Raw genomic sequence first — 20,149 nt, 5'->3', positions numbered from 1 at the left:
GTGATCAATAAAATCTGATTTGTAATGTTGATTCACTTGTGATCTAATAATAAACCATTTCTAATTAAACCACACAAATCCTTACTTTTATGCCAACAAAATATGATATTGCTCATGGGTGTGGGTAGGTGTTTCACACTCTGTCTAATTAAGTATTTCTGAACAATATTTCTGTTCATTTAGGGGACCCAATTTGGCTCAGAAGCATCTCCAGACGCAAAAGCGAGAGATGTTTGTTTATTTTAATGGTTCTCTGTGAGGTAAGTTATCAGTATATTCTATGAAAACCAGTGTTAACTTAATTTTGTTAAATAATAGTGAATTCCATTCTTCCAAAATCTAGTCTAGAATTCCTGTTTGTAATAGAATCAAGCAATACACAGAGGGGCTATTTGAATGTACTTTATTCTTTATTCTGCTCATGTTACATGGAGAATAGAGAAAAACTAAAGCACTACAGTCAGGAGATTTTCAGAAAGGTCCATCCGAGAGCTTCACTCTTCATCATGTCCTTTCTGTGACAGAAGATGGATGCAGGTTAAAATGTAATAAACCACTGTAAACACTAAAAACATTCTTACAATATTCTGTGTGTCGTCAACTACATATTAAACTTTGGGGCTCATTGTTTGAGTGAATAGAATACACTATAAACATCATGAATTACACCAACTGTGTCTACTAGTAAATGAAAGATTTGACAAAAATATTTCAAGAAGCAACGATGTCCAGCATTTATCACGATAAATCAAAATGTGTCGCTTGCCATCACACAGTAACTCACCACTGAAACCAAAATATATAAAGCTTTTGAAAAAATATTGTTTTACCCATAACAGGGAACAATATTCAAATGTATAGTTATATGAATGATAGTATGGTTATTGGACATCAAATGCTTAAAAAGCAAAAGGTTGGGGCTGTCGTCAAACATGACATGAGTTTGCAAATTATAACCAATATTATTCTGATTTATAGAACTGACCTGGGAGCCGGCATCACAACTCTATACCTCACTCCTCATCCTTTCCTTTCTGTGACAGAGAAGATAGATTGATTATTAGAACATTTTCATTTTACTGTATACAGAAAAACATTTTATACTGCCATATACCGTGTCCTCTGGTTGAAATTTTACAATGGGGAACTTCAACAGGTATGTATAGTTACTTGGTAACAAATTATGCATTTATTACTTATTTTCTTCAGGAATACATGGGTGAATATCGAGAATCGAAATTACCATTAAACAGAGTCCCAGATCCCAGAAAGTTTAGGCTTTTGCCATACATTCAATTGAAACAGCAACTTCACTGACCTTGGAACCGGCATCACGACTCTTGGCTCTCATCTTGTTGACCTGAGACTCAGCAATATCAGCCCTCTCTTCTGCCTCATCCAGTTCATGCTGAATCTTACGGAACTTGCCCAAATTGGCATTGGCTTGTTCCTCCTGTGAATTAAAAAAAACATGATTTAAGTTTCTAGTAAACAAAACAATTTGAGAATTACAAATGCATCAGTTAGAAGGTTACTTACAGCCTCCTCTGAAGTTCTCTTGTAGGATTTGACCTTCAGCTGCAGTTTGTCCACCAGGTCCTGCAGACGGCTCAAATTCTTACGATCTTCCTCAGTCTGCACCCAAAAATAATGGAAAAAATAGCGTCATACTGAATACAGTATACATTTTACATTTGATTCTGAACATGTTAATAGTGCACTTTCAACTTAAAGTTTATGATGTACCTGGTATGTGAGCTCCTTGATGCGTCTCTCATATTTACGGACTCCTTTCACAGAATCACTGCTCCTCCTTTGCTCCATTTCCACTTCACTCTCTAGCTCTCTCACCTAAAAATACATGATCGATGTTAACACACCATTTCCAATTATTTTGTTAGTTACCACTACTTTCAATATTGAAGATAGAAATATGTCTAGAAATATGAAATGTGACATTGAATTAATAGAAGAGAATGTAGCTTAGACACATACTCTGGCCTCCAGCTTCTGGATCTGCTTCTTGCCACCCTTCATGGCGATTTGTTCAGCTTCATCCAGGCGGTGCTGCAGGTCCTTGATAGTCTGCTCCATGTTCTTTTTCATGCGCTCCAGGTGAGCACTGGTGTCCTGCTCCTTCTTCAGCTCCTCTGCCATCATGGCAGCATCAGTAATGGCCTTCTTGGCCTTTTCCTCAGCATTTCTGCACTCCTGCACAGCCTCCTCCACTTCATTCTGAAGTTGGGATGTGTCGCCCTCTAGCTTCTTCTTCTGGCTCAGTAGGCTGGTGTTCTACACATACAGTATATATGACAAATGATTTGTATATTACCTCTACATACCTCAAGTAGCAGATATTTAAGGAGAACCCTAATTGTTCTATATTACTGTCTTACCTGTGAGTGCAGCAGCTGAACTCTCTCACTAACATCCAGCAGTTCCTGCTCAGCCAGTTTGCGGCCTCTCTCAGTCTGCTCCACCAGGGCTCTCAGCTCATCCAGTTCAGCCTGAATCAGGTTGTTGCGTCTCTCCACAATGGCAATGTTCTCCTTCAGGTCATCATTGCTACGAAGAGCATCATCCAGCTGCATTTGAGAATCCTGTAGAGAGAATAGATTTTACTATATTTATTGTATTGTTTCACAGTGTGGTTTGGCTTTTTCTGAATGCACAAGCAATGTTTTTAATTCAATGGTGTGGAAGTATTACCTTCAGATGGGAATGGAGACCCTTAAGTTGCTTCTGGGCCTCGGATGCCTGCCTGTTGGCCTGGCTGAGCTGGATCTCCATCTCATTGAGATCTCCCTCCATCTTCTTCTTCAGCCTGAGAGCTTCATTCCTGCTGCGAGTCTCTGACTCCAGGGAGCTTTGCAGGGTATCCACAACTCTCTGCTGGTTCCTCTTATTCATCTCCATTTCCTCATCCTTCTCCACCAGTTTCCGTTCAATGTCAGCTTTCACCTGATTAAACTCCAGCTGAGCTCTCATGATCTTGCCCTCCTCATGCTCCAGGGAGCCCTATGAGAACACAGCCACCCATAGTTTGTAAAATCTTAAAATTAAATGTTGGTACTTTCACAATCTGTAAATATTTTATATTCTCACCTCAGCTTCCTCTAGAGCAGACTGTATCTCAGCCTTCTCCTGCTCCAGCTGTTTACGGATCTTTTCCAGTTCGTGGATGCTCTTTCCTCCCTCACCAAGCTGCTCAGTCAGGTCAGAAATTTCCTCTGTGGAAAAATATAATTGTACATCGGAATCGTTTTGTGATAACTATTCTTGATTAGGGATCAGGCAAATGGGAAAAAAATGCTAACGTTTAATCAGAGATTTTGTATCAGTTTTCCGTTAAAACGATAACAAAAATTCATACAATTCCACGTGAATTCACACTGCAGCTGTGTTGCTGCCAGCAACGGTTTGGGTCTCACAGTGCGTCCCTTTCAGATGGTTAAGCATTGCAGCAGTACTACCATTACTGTACCTCAATTCCAACTCGCAAAGTTTGCATTTCACCACCTTCTCATTTAACTTGTCAAAGTATTACCATACAGGACTTCACTGCTGTCGCTTGCCTTTGTCATTTTTCAAACTGTTAATGACGATGACGTAGTGGAGGAGAGTCGACTCCAAAATAATTGATTCCTCGACTCCTTGCACTTCATCTCCCGGTGTCAACTCCCATTTCTGAGTGTGAAGATTAGATTCCGCGACTCCTCAACTCCTAAAATTCAGTATTTTTGGAAAGGAGGAGACTGATCAGTTACCGTACTTCCGAGAACACTAGCGAGCTAGCGAGGGACGGAGAGAGAGGGAAGTGGCACATTATAGGCAGGTCCGCCACTAGGCAGACAGTCAGAACCGTGCACTTGGCCTATCTATTGGGTAATCAAAAGCTGGATCTCTCAATGGAATGCTGTATCTCGCAATTTCTTGGCTTGCAATGTCTTGAAACTTCAGTAAAGCAGGGCCTATCAATGAATAGGCTAGGATATTCTACATGCAACAGACCGAAGACTGACACATTCGCAAAGAGAAACAGTAAGCGAGCCAGCGCGAGGGAGAGGACGGGGCAGGTAGAAATAACCTTTCTCATATGTCTTGGTAATCTGTAAATTGACCTAAAGTTTGCTTCTTCCTCTCTGGTTTTATTTAAATTACACAACGAACCCCAGGCCTTTTATAGCTTATTGTCTAGTTTGGCTATAACACGGCAAATAATATGTTTTGTGATAACTGCACTGTGATTTACATTTTGTGGAAAAAAACACAAACCTTGTTTTTCGTTTTGTTGTTTTTTTCTTAACTTAACGTAAACGATCTCAATTCCGTTTTAAACATTCACATCCATAATCTCTATTACATATCGATCTTTCGTTGACTTAGTTATATAGGCTAATAATGCTCATGCTCTGACCTTGGAGGTTCTTGTTCTCCCTCTTCATGGTCTCCAGATGATCCAGAGACTCCTCATAAGAGTTCTTGAGTTTGAAGAGCTCAGTGCTGAGAGATCTGGCCTCTTTCTGGGAGCTCTCCAGCTCAGTCTGAGACTCCTCAAACTTCTGCTTCCAGTCAGCCAGGACCTGGAAGTTATACAGGTATTTTAGGTAGTTAGAATGCAGTATATGATTAAGATAAGATGTTCTTTATTGTCCATTAACTTAACGAGAACTCACAACCCAACCCCCCGAGACACACAGGGTCTGAAGCAATGGGTCAGCCGCAGTGCAGCTGGAGCAATTATAGGGGTTAAGTGCCTTGTTCAATTGCACAATGGCAGGCGATGGTAGTATGTAAGATGATGCCAGAAACATTCTGGTTGCTAGCTCACTCAACACCACATTTTCTCATCTGAGCTGGGATTCAGATGCTTCTTGAACCACTAGGCTACCTGTCGCCCCTCATGTACTATAATGAAGGCTAATAGGACTTGTGTATTACATATGTTATTACATATTACATATGTTTTTTTCTTACCTTGTCAAAGTTCCTTTGCTTCTTGTCCAGAGAGGCAGCAGCTGCATTGGATCTCTCCACATCCACCATGAGATCTTCAATCTCATTCTGGAGTCTGTGTTTAGTCTTTTCCAGGGATGAACATTTAGCATTAACAGCTTCCACAGCTTCCTCTGCATCCTGCAGACGCTGAGCCAGCTTCTTCCTAGATTGGCATAGATGAGAAACACATTTCAGAACAGCTACCTTTTTTCTGTCTGAAATAAAGTATAATGGTTGTTTAACAGGTAATCAATGTATTATTTATTCATCATGTACATTTGTGTATCGCCCTATCAGCCAAGGTTCAATAGCCTGAAAAGTAAGAGAAAGTAAGAAAACTTCCTTACTTTGCGTCCTCAAGCTCTTCAGTCTTCTGGATGGCATCAGTTTCATACTTGGTTCTCCACTGAGCCACCTCAGCATTAGCCTTGGACATGCCACGCTGCAGCTCAGCCTTGGCCTCCTGCTCCTCCTCATACTGCTCCCTCAGCAGATCTGAGTCATGGCGAGCAGACTGCACTGCATGGGCAAGTGCGTTCTTTGCCTGGTAAGGACATTTGAGAAAGGATCTGTAATTATGCCTGAGGATAGATGTAGTTGGATAAAGGACACTGCATTCTTTGTATCAATACCTTGACTTCCTCCTCCAGTTGTCTCTTGAGGTCTTCAATCTGCTGAACGTTGGACTGCTTACCTCTGGTCAATTGGGAGACTAGAGAGTCCTTCTCCTCCAACTGTCTGGCAAATTCACCTGTTTTCATGCAATTCAAATTATTTTAAATTATATTACTTAATCTGGTTATTTATTGTGGCTGTTCATGTGAATGTCCAGGTTTGTTTTTAATATACCATTCTCAGTTTGAAGCTTTGCTTTCTGCATGGTGAAATCATTGATGGATCGCTGTCCTTCCTCAGCTTTCGTCCTGTATTCACTCATCTGGTCCTCTAGAGTGCGGCACATTTTCTCCAAGTTTGTCTAAAAACAGATTTGGTTTTGAATGACAGAACAGCGTCACTAGATTGCATCTTTAAAAAGCATGTATAGAAAACATTTTATTTAGATTTACCAATGATACCACATACTTTGGACTTGACAATCTGCTCCATGTTGGAGACCACATCATCCAGCTCCAGCCTGAGCTCACTCTTCTCTTTCTCCAGCTTCTGCTTCACTCTCTGAAGGTTGTCAATCTGTTCTCCCAGGTCAGCTACACTGTCAGCATTTTTCTTCCTCAGAGTTGCAGCTGTAGCCTCATGCTGCAGAGTAGCTTCTTCAAGGTCTCTGCGCACCTTCTGGAACTCAGCCTCCCTCTTCTTGTTCATCTCAATCTGGGCAGCAGTAGCACCACCAGCCTCCTCCAACCTCTCACTGATCTCTTCTAGCTCTCTGGACAAATCTGCCCTCTGTTTCTCCACCTTGGCACGGGCAGCCCTCTCAGCCTCCAGCTCTTCCTCCAGCTCCTCAATGCGGGCCTGAAATGGTAGGAATTCAAATTTTCTGGTAAGATCAGAACATAAACAGTTGTAACAGAAATATTCCCTTTTCAACAATGCTATTGAAATACCTGCAGCTCCTTCAGTTTCTTCTGAAGCTGGGCACTCATGGCCTGCTCATCCTCAATCTTGCTGTTGAGTTGGCTCATCTCAAAGTCCTTCCTGATAAGTAAAGCAAAGATTTTAGCACTTTCTGTACAATAACTATTCATGAGATTTTGTGGGTTGTGATCTTACTTCTTCATTCTCTCCTCCAGCTGCTGCTTGTCATTCTCCAGGTCCATTAGACTCTCCTGGGTCAACTTCAAGTCTCCCTCCAGCTTTCTCTTGGCTCTCTCAAGGTCCATTCTCACCTTCTTCTCTTGCTCCAGAGACCCTTCAAGCTGATAAAGGATATATTAAACAATATTCTGAGTAAGCAATTTACTGTAGTCTATATTTAGGATATTACTAATTTTGTTGTAATTTTTATGAATTACTATTTGATACTCACATCATCAACTTGCTGTTCCAGTTTGGCTTTGGCCTTGGTCAGCGTGTTGACTTTGTCCTCCTCACTTTGCAAGTCATCCAGCGTTTGCTGATGAGCCTCCTGCAGAGCCTTCTTCTCCTTGGTCAGCTTGGCAATGATTTCATCCAGAGCTGCCATTTCCTCAGTCAGGTTTTTAACCTAAGGAAACAGAACAGTGTCCTTACACTTTCCTCCAAGCCACTTAATTCGATTTTTATTTTTAGGAGATAAGAAATCCGATCTTACGTATTTGAGTGTTTATTGACAGGACAGATATAAATACAGAGTGAGAGATAGACATAGAGAGGGGTGCAGAAAGTTAAGGGCAAAGACAGTTGACCAAGCTGGGGCTCGAACCAAGGGGGCATGTGTGGTCCGGATCTTAAACCGCTACACCAGACTCTGTAACAACACAATAATAAAGATAAACGTTTACCTTGTTCTCTGTGGCATGCTTTTCCTTCTCCACTTTAGCCAGAGTGAGCTCCAGGTCATCAATGTCCTTCTTGAGTTCTGAGCACTCATCCTCCAGCTTCCTCTTCTTAGCAGTTAGCTCAGAATTCATCTCCTCCTCATCCTCCAGTCTTTCTGTCAGCTCTTTGGCTTTGGCCTCAAGCTGGATTTTGCTCTTGATCAGACCCTCACATCTCTCTTCAGCATCACCAATAGTGTCTTCTGACTGTCGATGTGTCATATATTGTAAGTACATAAAATTCTCCAAAGCTCCAAAGTTAGTTTGGTGGCAAAATATTTGGACACTACAAATGATCGACAAATGCTGATTGTACGTATCTATTTAGCAAATCATGTCTCTTCTTTTTCAATTTCTCTAGTAAAAAGCTAACTAGGAAAGGCCATTTTGACAAAGGATGTGAATGCACCAACTGCAATGCAGTTAAAGTTACTCACAGTTTGGACAGCGAGCTGCAGGTCATTCTTCTCTTGGAGAAGGGACACCATCTTTTCTTCCAGCTCCTTTCTACGGGTTTCACTTTTAGCATAAGCCTCTTTAAGCTTCAGGAATTCTTCCTTCATGTTGGCCATCTCCTTCTCAGTCTCTGCTGACTTCAGCAGAGGTTTGATCTTGAAGAACATCTTCATCCAGGGCCAATTCTTGACACCCATGAAGGCACGAATGTTCCATTGGATCACAAGCAAGGCATCCCTGTGAAATTGAATATAATTAGCTTGTTATACAACCTTTTCCACCTTCACCATATTGTCTGCAGAAGTTTTGTTTATTCTTATTCCAACCTGCGGTCAACCATTTTCTGGAACTCAATTCTGGCAATTAGACCACGTGATCGGGCCTGGAGGCCAGTGATGATAAGAGCAAGACGATCGTCTCTCATCTCCTCAAGTAGACCCAGGAGACCAGCCTTGAAGAACACCTAAAGATACACAAAGGCCATAATGTGGTGCTTGGATTGTCTCGTATTTGGTAGGATTGTATTTTTCTTTTTTTTTTTTACCTTTATTTAACTAGGCAAGTCAGTTAAGAACAAATTCTTATTTACAATGACGGCCTACACCGGCCAAACCCTGACGACGCTGGGCCAATTGTGCGCCGCCCAAAGGGACTCCCAATCACGGCCGGTTGTGATACAGCCTGGAATCAAACCAGGGTGTTTGTAGTGACGCCTCAAGCACTGAGATGCAGTGTCTTAGACCGCTGCACCACTCAGTTGACCATAAATAACTTGAATGTGGAATCCCCCAGATTTACAAAACTTGGTAGTCATGTTTAGATTGCTGATTTCTTGTCTCTGTACAAAAATGTCACAAATTGACCACAAGTTGGCCCTGTCATGTGCAATTGATTTTATAACTTCAGTCCCATTATGTTGACCCGAGAGTTACAAAATTTGGCAAGGTCTTTGAAAACATGTACAGAAAGTCTAACCGTGTTCATTTCTGTTAACAATAACTATGACAAAAAATATTTGTCAATTACCTATTTTCCCTGAAGAAAACAAAAGACGATAAAACTGTAACAAATGAGGATTCATTTTAGTTGAAAATGTGACGAGACTTGAATTTCACGTGAGACTAATGGGCATTAAATTTGCGCGGACTGATTGCGCGGTCTGATTGAGCTAATCTGCCCGGCTCTCCCACACAGCTCTCGGCAGTCATTTCAGTCACTCCTCAATCTTTTGAACTGATAGACTGCGACGACACTTCAATTGTAACTAACCTAAACTAGAAACAATAATGTTTAACCTCTCTTACTTTCATGAAGGCTGTGCACTCATAAACATCTGTGTTGCCGCTCTTGCTTTCCGCAAATGTGAGTGTAGTTTTTTAAATTTTTTATTAGAAATATTAGTCCTATTTGCTGAATATTAGCAGTGCAGTAATATTTCTGGCATTGTTGGAAAGTAAAGATTTTTCCCCTTTTTATAGGAATCACTGTTAATTCACTACCATCCTAAATGTATTATGGGAAGAAAATATCTGTATACCTATCTTGTTTAATGTAGCCAAGACTTTGTAGCCTAGGCTATATGGTAAATCATGGCTGGCATTGGTTACAATCTGCCACAATAACAATGTGCCAGCTACAGTGTCTTGCAAAAGTATTCATCCCCCTTGGAGTTTTTCCATTTTGTTGCATTACAACCTGTAATTTAAATTGATTTTTATTTAGATTTCATGTAATGGACATACACAAAATAGTCCAAATTGGTGAAGTGAAATGAAAAAAATTACTTGTTAAAAAAATTCAAAAAAATAAATAAAGGAAAAGTGGTGCGTGCATATGTATTCACCCCCTTTGCTATGAAGCCCCTAAATAAGATCTGGTGCAACCAATTACTTTCAGAAGTCACATAGTTAGATTGCACACAGGTGGACTTTATTTAACTAAGTGTCACATGATCTGTCACATGATCTCAGTATATATAAACCTGTTCTGAAAGGCCCCAGAGTCTGCAACACCACTAAGCAAGGGGCACCACCAAGCAAGAGGCACCATGAAGAACAAGATGCTCTCCAAACAGGTCATGGACAAAGTTGTGGAGAAGTACAGATCAGGGTTGGGTTAAAAAAATATATCTGAAACTTTGAACATCCTACGGAGCACCATTAACTCCATTATTAACAAATGGAAATAATATGGCACCACAACAAACCTGCCAAGAGAGGGCCGCCAACCAAAACTCACGGACCAGGCAAGGAGGGCATTAATCAGAGAGGCAACAAAGAGACCAAAGATAACCCTGAAGGAGCTGCAAAGCTCCACAGCGGAGATTGGAGTATCTGTCCATAGGACCACTTTAAGCCGTGCACTCCACAGAGCTGGGCTTTACGGAAGAGTGGCCAGAAAAAAGCCTTTGCTTAAAGAAAAAAAATAAGCAAACATGTTTGGTGTTCGCCAAAAGCCATGTGGGAGACTCCCCAAACATATGGAAGAAGGTACTCTGGTCAGATGAGACTAAAATTGAGCTTTTTGGCCATCAAGGAAAACGCTATGTCTGGCGCAAACCCAACACCTCTCATCACCCCGAGATTACCATCCCCACAGTGAATCATGGTGGTGGCAGCATCATGCTGTGGGGATGTTGTTCATCGGCAGGGACTGGGAACTGGTCAGAATTGAAGAAATGCTGGATGGCACTAAATACAGGGAAATTATTGAGGGGAAACTTGTTTCAGTCTTCCAGAGATGTGAGACTGGGACGGAGGTTCACCTTCCAGCAGGACAATGACCCTAAGCATACTGCTAAAGCAACACTTGAGTGGTTTAAGGGGAAACATTTAAATGTCTTGGAATGGCCTAGTCAAATCCCAGACCTCAATCCAATTGAGAATCTGTGGTATGACTTAAAGATTGCTGTACACCAGTGGAACCCATCCAACTTGTACAAGTTGGAGCAGTTTTGCATTGAAGAATGGGCAAAAATCCCAGTGGCTAGATTTGCCAAGCTTATAGAGACATACTCCAAGAGACTTGCAGCTGTAATTGCTGCAAAACGTGGCTCTACAAAATATTGACTTTGGGGGGGTGAATAGTTATGCACGCTCAAGTTTTCAGTTTTTTTGTCTTATTTTTTGTTTGTTTCACAATAACAAATATTTTGCATCTTCAAAGTGGTAGGCATGTTGTGTAAATCAAATGATACAACCCCCCAAAAAATCAATTTTAATTCCAGGTTTTAAGGCAACAAAATAGGAAAAATGCCAAAGGGGGTGAATACTTTCGCGAGCCACTGTATATGATGGGATAGTAGGACTAGTTGGACAAGGCTATCTGAATTTGCATGTGATGGAAGTTAGAGGTAAATATTCATTATTTCATGGAAAAAGAATGCACTGAAAAATATGTGACTTAAATGACTGTGACTAAGAAAAAAATTGTCCAGAATTTTAGTCGACTGATAATAACTAAAACTAAGAAGGGTGAAATTACTAAAATGGGACTAAGACTAAAACGTATTTTAGTCATAAAAACTAAGACTAAAACTAAATTAAAAAATAGGGGACAAAATTAACACTGAAGTCTATCTCAAACATCATGGCCACTAGGCTTTTAATTGCTACTGTAGATCTGGATCTACTACATGGTGGCGCTATACCAAGTATAAATGTGTATATGTTGACTTGACCCATTTGCCCTAGAGACAGATGACATGAGATAAGCATGATCAGTCATATAGCAGCAATTCTTTCAAGAGGCATTGCTCAGGTTGGCTGGATGGTGGTGTATTGGTAATATACTGCTTGGCCCCGATAATTGCTGCTATTTTTCCATCCTGGTCCAACAGGTCTTATTGCTTTTCATCTATTTAAATAACTTACCTTAGTGTGTCCTAATCTGTACTGGGTGTGGTCAATGTCCAGAGAGCCCAGGAGTTTTTCAGCTGCCTTCATATTGTCAATGAATTGACCCTCAGGGATAGCATTTGGATTGAGGATGCGGTATCTGAATTTAAATCAGAAAGCAATTATCTTCAATAATGGAAGACCTGAATAGTTAAACAGTTTAATTTATTTTGGAAAGGAAATGAATAATTATTTTTACCTTTGTTTGAAGTCAGCATACAGGATCCTGTTGGGGAAGCCCTTTCTGCAGATCCTGATGCCTTCCAGAACACCGTTACAGCGCAGCTGGTGCATGACCAGAGGATTCTCCATGGCCCCAGGAGTCTTGGTCTCGTTGGGGATGATGCAACGTACAAAGTGAGGGTGAGTAGACCTCAAGTTGGTCATGAGTTTACCCAAGTTCTCCTGTGAGTATGACAAATGTAGAATTTTCCATCAGTGAATGAGTTTCCAATCACCTCACGAGTCATAACGGCATTTAATGCTAACATGCCAATCCACCACATGTTATCTAAAATTTTGCGCAAATATAATACATTTGTTAATAATCTTCCATGTGAAAACATCCTAAATATATTGATCTAAGCTCAGATTTACCCTGTGCAATGCAGACACAGTCTGGAAGGAAGAGCCTTTCTTCTTTTTTCCTCCAGCCGCTTTTTCTTCAGCAGCTGTATGATAATAAAATAACAATTCAAATATACTATTATTGCTACTATCATATGCTGTGGATTGCTATTTATTTTAGGGATTTTTTGCAGATAGAAACACATAGTACCTGCTTCTGCACCAGCATAGGTTGCAAAGAGGTTGGCCAGGAACTTAAGACTTGACTTCTGGAACAGTCCGACCACAGTCTCATTCAGTGGGTCCTTGTTCTTCACCAGCCAGTTACCAATGTTGTAGTCAACAATGCCAGCATAGTGAACCAGGGAGAAATGGGCCTCTGGCCTACCCTTAATCATTCTAGGCTTCTGGAAGCATGCATTTTTGCCCAGATGGTTTTCATACAGCTTAGCTTTGAATGTAGAATCACTGGCCTTGGGGAACATGCACTCCTCTTCAAGGATGGACATGATACCCATGGGCTAGTGGAAGGAATTCATTAAAATAAATTAATGCTAAGGGAAAAGCATTGTGAATAAATATCAGAATAATTTGTCATGGAAGCACATTTTATAAAGATTGCCTTTAAAATCTCAAAGAATACTCTGTACACATCATATAAACTACTGCACAACTGAAGACACCAACCCTTTCAATGAGGTCAATGCAGGCAGCCAAGTCCATGCCAAAGTCAATGAACTCCCAGACGATGCCCTCTTTCTTATACTCTTCCTGCTCCAGCACAAACATGTGGTGGTTGAAGAACTGCTGCAGCTTCTCATTAGTGAAGTTGATGCACAGCTGCTCAAAGGTGTTGAACTGAAATAGAAGTTCACAGGTACTTTATTTTGTCAGCTGTGATGTTTTAGATAAATCATTTTATGATGTCCTTTTTATCAAATATACATCAAACACTCACATCAAAGATCTCAAAGCCAGCAATGTCCAGCACACCAATGTAGTGCTGACGAGCGTTCTTAGTGTCCAGAGTAAGGTTGATTCTTATCACCATCCAGAGGAACATGTTCTCGTAAATTTTCTTTGCCAGTGCACCAACAGAGTAGTACACCTACAAAATATTGAGAAAATATATTAAGGAGTACCTGGAATAGTATAAAGTAATCCTTCTTCCCCCACCCCCAATAAACATATATATATATTTTTTAAAGTGGTTGTCCCACTGGCTATCATAAGTTGAATGCACCAATTTGTAAGTCGCTCTGGATAAGAGTGTCTGCTAAATGATGTAAATGTAAATGTAAAATAAAATACCAAAACATAGCCTCAACATAAACACATAGGGACAGTTTCCTAGACACAGATTAGGCCTAGTCCTGGACTAAAAAGCATGCTCAATGGGGAATGACACGTAGGAACATCTTAGCTAGCAACTTTATAGACACGTTTTATGCTTAATATTATTTTAAAAAATTGTAGACTCACCTGGTTGACATTCTGACCTTTGGTGACCCACTCATTTCCAACTTTGACCCTTGGGTTACACAGCCCCTTGACCACGTCAGCAGAGTTCAGGCACATCAGATATGCAGCTTTGTCAATATCTGGAAAGGCAACGTTTTATGATTGGAAGAGGCACTCTGATTGATTGTCAGATTTTTAAAAGATGACTGTATATTGAAGGGAGGTTTTAAATCCTCAGCACTCACCCTCAGTGCCATCTGCCTCTGCTTGCTCCTCCCGCTGCTTATTCTTGAACTTCATGTTGCCGTAGTGCATGATGGCACCAGTCAACTTATAAATGCCATTAATCTCTTCTTGGGCAAAGCCAAGCACATTAAAGGCATCCTAGTTCCGAAACAAAAGGCCATTGATTTGTATTGGAGAGAGAGTTGGATACAAGTGAAATGTTATTGCATATACAGTATATGTACATATTTTACTCACATCAGTAGCCATTAGTTCATCTGCATCATTAATGGAAGTTACAGCAATCTCTCCTTGGGAGATGAAGGCATAGTCATAGGGATTGCTAGTGATGAGTAGCATCTCTGAAAAGAATTGAACAGCACACTTTAATCTGTGTTCGTGCTGTGGTATAGGTCATAACATAATCTACTCAGTATTAGGGTTGGGGTCAATTAAAAATGATTTGTGCAATAAGAAAACAGTAATATTATAAATAGACAGGATCGTTTAAAATAAACTGTTGGAGATTGTTATACAGTTTTAGTGTTGTGTGCTTAAATGACTTTTTAATAATTGCAACTTTTTATGGACAAAGGAAATGTTCCAACATAAATCACGCTATATTGTGTTGTGAGTTTTACAGTGGAGGGATGGGGGTAGCACACTGCCTGGGCTGGCTACATCATAAGAATTTAATTTGATTTCATCAGAAATCTTCAGTTTAATCCAGAATTGACCTCAACCCTACTCAGTTTGATGATTCAATACTCACCCAGCAGTTCTGGTTTCTTTTGGGACAGGATCTGGTAGAAGATGTGATAGTCTCTCTCAGCCTTGAGCTGGAAAGTTACACGTGACTTCTCCAGAAGATCTGATAAGTATGGAAAAGTTATTTTGGTATTAATGTGTTTCCTGTCAAATAGATCTGTTCAAGCCTGAACAAATTGAGTATTGTACTCACAAGTCTCAATGTCAGCAGACGAAAGCTTCCCAGTGACTCCAAAATGAATTCGGATGAATTTACCCTGTAAATGATTGTTAAAGCAGAAATTATTGAGCACACCAGATCTTGGTTCAAGTAGTATTTGTTTTCTTTTTGAATACTTTAGGTGCACTTGATTGAGCTTGCATGGTGTAATGCAGGGATGGACAACTTTGATGGGGATGGAGGCCAGTCACTCTCACTCAAATATCATATTAAAAACTGCAAACATTTCTCTCCACCCTATGGCAAAATGTGTAGAATTGCAGGATATTAGCTGTTAAAACTGAAAATTAGTTATGAAATGGCTCAATCTTCCAAAATGTGTAGATTGGCAGCAAACTTGCTTTAAAACTGCAACCTTTTCTCTACACAATTTTGAAATTGCACCTTGTGTATTATACTGTAAATAGGCTCATTCAAGTGCATTGCTACTAGCATTAGTGTAATGAAATGCTAGCTGTTCCCAGTCATTGAGCTAATGACTTTCCATTTAAAAGCGTGTCTCGGCAGAAATATATATATATTAAATTACATATTTTTTACAGTGGTGGTCCATATATGGGAAACACTGAACATGTATAATAAGATTTAAATGATATTTGACAAACAAAGACCAAACGTACAAATCGGGAGGAGTTGTCATTCCTGATGGTCTTGGCATTACCAAAAGCCTCCAGGGCAGGATTGGCCTGGATGATTTGATCCTCCAGGGTCCCCTACAAACCAACAACCATACAGTATTAAAATGCTGCAACGAAAATCAATACTCTATGAATAAAATTACATTTTGTCAACAAATGTTCATCCAGCCATGAAGAATGTTTAATTTAGGATCGATAATAATGAACATTTGCATTCTACTTGACCTTTTTTTCTTCTGCTGCACTTTTCTTTCCGGCAACAGCAGCAATGCTGGCGAAGTACTGGATGACTCTCTTGGTGTTAACAGTCTTTCCAGCACCGGATTCTCCACTGGGATTGAAAATACAAATGTTGATATCTCAGAATTCCTCTTAATCTGAAATAGCCTCAAATGGATATAACCTTTTGTTGATGTACTTACGTGATAAGGACAGACTGATTTTCCCTGTCTGTTGGAAGAGAAGTATCAGTAAATGTGTAATTATCCAAATATCATTTGATTTCTGTAGATGAAAAGGAAATGTTATATTTTACCTGACAACATGTACTGGTAGGCATTGTCAGAGATGGAGAAAATGTGAGGAGGAGCTTCTGTCCTCTTCTTGCCTCTGTATGCATTGACAACAGACTGATCGTACACTGGCAGCCACTTGTATGGGTTGACAGTAACACAGAACAGCCCTGAGTAGGTCTGTCGACGACAAGGGGGAAGCATATTTACAGTGGGGAAAAAAAGTATTTAGTCAGCCACCAATTGTGCAAGTTCTCCCACTTAAAAAGATGAGAGAGGCCTGTAATTTTCATCATAGGTACACGTCAACTATGACAGACAAATTGAGAGAAAAAAATTGTTGGATTTTTTATGAATTTATTTGCAAATTATGGTGGAAAATAAGTATTTGGTCACCTACAAACTAGCAAGATTTCTGGCTCTCACAGACCTGTAACTTCTTCTTTAAGAGGCTCCTCTGTCCTCCACTCGTTACCTGTATTAATGGCACCTGTTTGAACTTGTTATCAGTATAAAAGACACCTGTCCACAACCTCAAACAGTCACACTCCAAACTCCACTATGGCCAAGACCAAAGAGCTGTCAAAGGACACCAGAAACAAAATTGTAGACCTGCACCAGGCTGGGAAGACTGAATCTGCAATAGGTAAGCAGCTTGGTTTGAAGAAATCAACTGTGGGAGCAATTATTAGGAAATGGAAGACATACAAGACCACTGATAATCTCCCTCAATCTGGGGGTCCACGCAAGATCTCACCCCGTGGGGTCAAAATGATCACAAGAACGGTGAGCAAAAATCCCAGAACCACACGGGGGGACCTAGTGAATGACCTGCAGAGAGCTGGGACCAAAGTAACAAAGCCTACCATCAGTAACACACTACGCCGCCAGGGACTCAAATCCTGTCCCCCTGCTTAAGCCAGTACATGTCCAGGCCCGTCTGAAGTTTGCTAGAGTGCATTTGGATGATCCAGAAGAGGATTGGGAGAATGTCATATGGTCAGATGAAACCAAAATATAACTTTTTGGTAAAAACTCAACTCGTAGTGTTTGGAGGACAAAGAATGCTGAGTTGCATTCAAAGAACACCATACCTACTGTGAAGCATGGGGGTGGAAACATCATGCTTTGGGGCTGTTTTTCTGCAAAGGGACCAGGACAACTGATCCGTGTAAAGGAAAGAATGAATGGGGCCATGTATTGTGAGATTTTGAGTGAAAACCTCCTTCCATCAGCAAGGGCATTGAAGATTAAACGTGGCTGGGTCTTTCAGCATGACAATGATCCCAAACACACCGCCCGGGCAACGAAGGAGTGGCTTCGTAAGAAGCATTTCAAGGTCCTGGAGTGGCCTAGCCAGTCTCCAGATCTCAACCCCATATAAAATCGAGTTGAAAGTCTGTGTTGCCCAGCGACAGCCCCAAAACATCACTGCTCTAGAGGAGATCTGCATGGAGGAATGGGCCAAAATACCAGCAACAGTGTGTGAAAACCTTGTGAAGACTTACAGAAAACATTTGACCTGTGTCATTGCCAACAAAGAGTATATAACAAAGTATTGAGAAACTTTTGTTATTGACCAAATACTTATTTTCCACCATAATTTGCAAATAAATTCATAAAAAATCCTACAATGTGATTTTCTGGAAAAGAAAATCTCAATTTGTCTGTCATAGTTGACGTGTACCTATGATGAAAATTACAGGCCTCTCTCATCTTTTTAAGTGGGAGAACTTGCACAATTGGTGGCTGACTAAATACTTTTTTTCCCCACTGTAGTTTAATTCATTTGAATGAATGATTGATTTAATGGAGATATTAGCAGACAGGTCATTACTTACGTAGATCATCCAGGCTGCGTAACGCTCTTTGAGGTTAAACAGCACAGCGGGCTCGTGCAGGAAGGTGAACATCGCCATGTCCTCAATTTTATCAAACTTTGGCGGGTTCTGGGGGTGGACGTCATCCTCCTTCACAGTAACAGTCTGAAAGAAGAGCAAATTAAATTGTTTTGTGTAATTTTCAAGGTGCAGAGCTATTCAGTTTGAGACAAACCCTAACTTGAGATTACACACAACATAGAATTTTCACAAATCACCCATTAATATGTAATGTCTAATTTACATGAAAGTTAAAGATTTAAAGGATTCTGCTTTAGTATCTCTTGTAAGATAAAAAAAAAATACAAAACAGTAAAGTGCATAACTCAATTCAGTTTATAAATCATTGTCCATCAATCATAGAGTTATCTTAGTAGAAACATTTCTTATTTTATGATTTTCCAGGTCATATATTTTTAGAAATGCTTTTCAACAAAATATTTACCTTTCCAAACTCAGTATCAGCGGTGACTTTAGCCCCATCTCTGCTGGTGATTATGGCCTTGACGTACTCAACCTCAGGGTCAGGCACATAGCACTGTCTCTTTATGTCAAAGGGTCTAGTCTGGCATTCCATACGCTCCTTGTCAGATTTACGCAGAAAGGAAGCTGCACCGCCAAACTCTGCCATCAATGCGTCCCCCATTCTTAAACCTGTAAAGGCAGGATCAGAGCATTGAATACAAATTACATACAGCACCAGGTTTGAGTTGGAATAATACCATGTATTTGTTGTTGTGGAAAGTGTATGTATGTACTGTATAGTGTCTGTCTGTCTGTCTGTCTGTCTGTCTGTCAATTATTAGGTTCAATTTGCTAAACTTCAGATTGACATGTGGCTGTCTTCTCACTGATGCCATGGTTTGTTGTATCCCAGGATTCTCATAACAAACATTTCTCAAACTTAAGAAACTACAACCATTTAGATATTCATACTTTACAGGATTTTTTTACAATATCAACCATATTTTGACAGTTTTACATTTTATTCTGTTAATGACAAAGGGAACCATGCATAGGTAATAATCTAATATCAGTGTAAAGCACTAATATTAAATAATATTAAATACATAAACAACTTTAGGGCTCCTGGGCTGTATTTTGCTGTTCTCTGCAGCCAGTTTTGGAATGCAGTGTAACTTTGTCCTGATTTTGCCTTAATACAACAAAAATAATGGTTCCATAAATATTACCCTGAAGACCTAAATGAATTGGAACATTAGATATTAGTATGAATGTATGTACAGGTAACTGCCAAAATAAAGGACACACTTAATAGTCTTAATAGGGCGTTGGGCCACCACAAGCCAGAACAGCTTCAATGCACCTTGGCATAGATTCTACAAGTGTCTGGAACTCTATTGGAAGGATACGACACCATTATTCTATGCAAAATTACATAATTTTGTGTTTTGTTGATGGTGGTGGAAAATGCTGTCTCAGGCGCCACTCCAGAATCTCCCATAAGTGTTCAATTGGGTTGAGATCCGGTGACTGAGACAGCCATGGCATATGGTTTACATCGTTTTCATGCTCATCAAACCATTCAGTGACCACTCGTGCCCTGCAAATGGGGGCATAGCCATGGTAGCCAAAATAATGGCCTGCCCATTATTTTTATACATGACACTAAGCATGATGGGATGTTAATGACTTAACTCAGGAACCATACCTGTGTGGAAGCACCTGCTTTCAATACACTTTATATCCCTTATTTACTCAAGTGTTTCCATTATTTTGGCAGTTACCTGTATATACTGTATATGAGTAGTATACTGTACCAGCCATGGCATAATGGTCATGGCAGACCAATAAAGCTTTAAAATATAAGCAGAACACCAGTAGGCTACCAGATTTAGAGTCATATATTAATAAGAGTTTATCTGAACAATATGAAGGTCAGTAAACCAAAAGCACATTGAATATAAACCAAAACAAATAAGGTTCACAGCAGACCACAAGTAGCTGGGTCCACTGTAGCTGAAATATACAGCTTATGTTAGTGATGACACTGACAACATGTAATTACTATATAGGAAAGATGTATAATG

At 40.2% G+C, this 20,149-nt stretch overlaps 1 protein-coding gene across 4 annotated transcripts; it reads right to left on the bottom strand.

Moving 5' to 3' along the window:
• Window positions 1–494: 494 nt before the first annotated feature.
• LOC311148390 (myosin-7-like) lies at window positions 495–18,744 on the bottom strand (the record flags this gene model as incomplete). Of its 4 annotated transcripts, none has more annotated exons than XM_084185347.1 (37): window positions 495–515; window positions 1,319–1,453; window positions 1,540–1,635; window positions 1,747–1,851; window positions 1,996–2,292; window positions 2,397–2,600; window positions 2,710–3,018; window positions 3,106–3,230; window positions 4,418–4,583; window positions 4,978–5,161; window positions 5,346–5,542; window positions 5,631–5,749; window positions 5,848–5,974; window positions 6,082–6,471; window positions 6,564–6,654; window positions 6,730–6,875; window positions 6,986–7,162; window positions 7,440–7,682; window positions 7,913–8,168; window positions 8,258–8,394; window positions 11,804–11,927; window positions 12,027–12,232; window positions 12,425–12,498; window positions 12,597–12,915; window positions 13,082–13,252; window positions 13,353–13,502; window positions 13,877–13,995; window positions 14,101–14,239; window positions 14,339–14,442; window positions 14,853–14,951; window positions 15,042–15,105; window positions 15,689–15,781; window positions 15,932–16,037; window positions 16,129–16,156; window positions 16,242–16,398; window positions 18,060–18,203; window positions 18,544–18,744. In XM_084185347.1, the coding sequence occupies 37 exons, from the start codon at window positions 18,742–18,744 to the stop codon at window positions 495–497; spliced, it is 5,823 nt and encodes a 1,940-aa protein (XP_084041473.1). The 4 variants fall into 4 exon arrangements, with proteins under 4 accessions (XP_084041473.1, XP_084041474.1, XP_084041475.1 ...); XM_084185348.1 differs by having other exon boundaries at window positions 12,606–12,915; XM_084185349.1 differs by having other exon boundaries at window positions 12,425–12,489; window positions 12,606–12,915.
• Between the last annotated feature and the right edge of the window lie 1,405 nt (window positions 18,745–20,149).

Source organism: Coregonus lavaretus (genome assembly GCF_964263955.1).
Source record: "Coregonus lavaretus genome assembly, chromosome: 2".
Classification (NCBI taxonomy): Eukaryota; Metazoa; Chordata; class Actinopteri; order Salmoniformes; family Salmonidae; genus Coregonus; species Coregonus lavaretus.
This window is presented reverse-complemented; position numbering and strand designations above follow the sequence as displayed.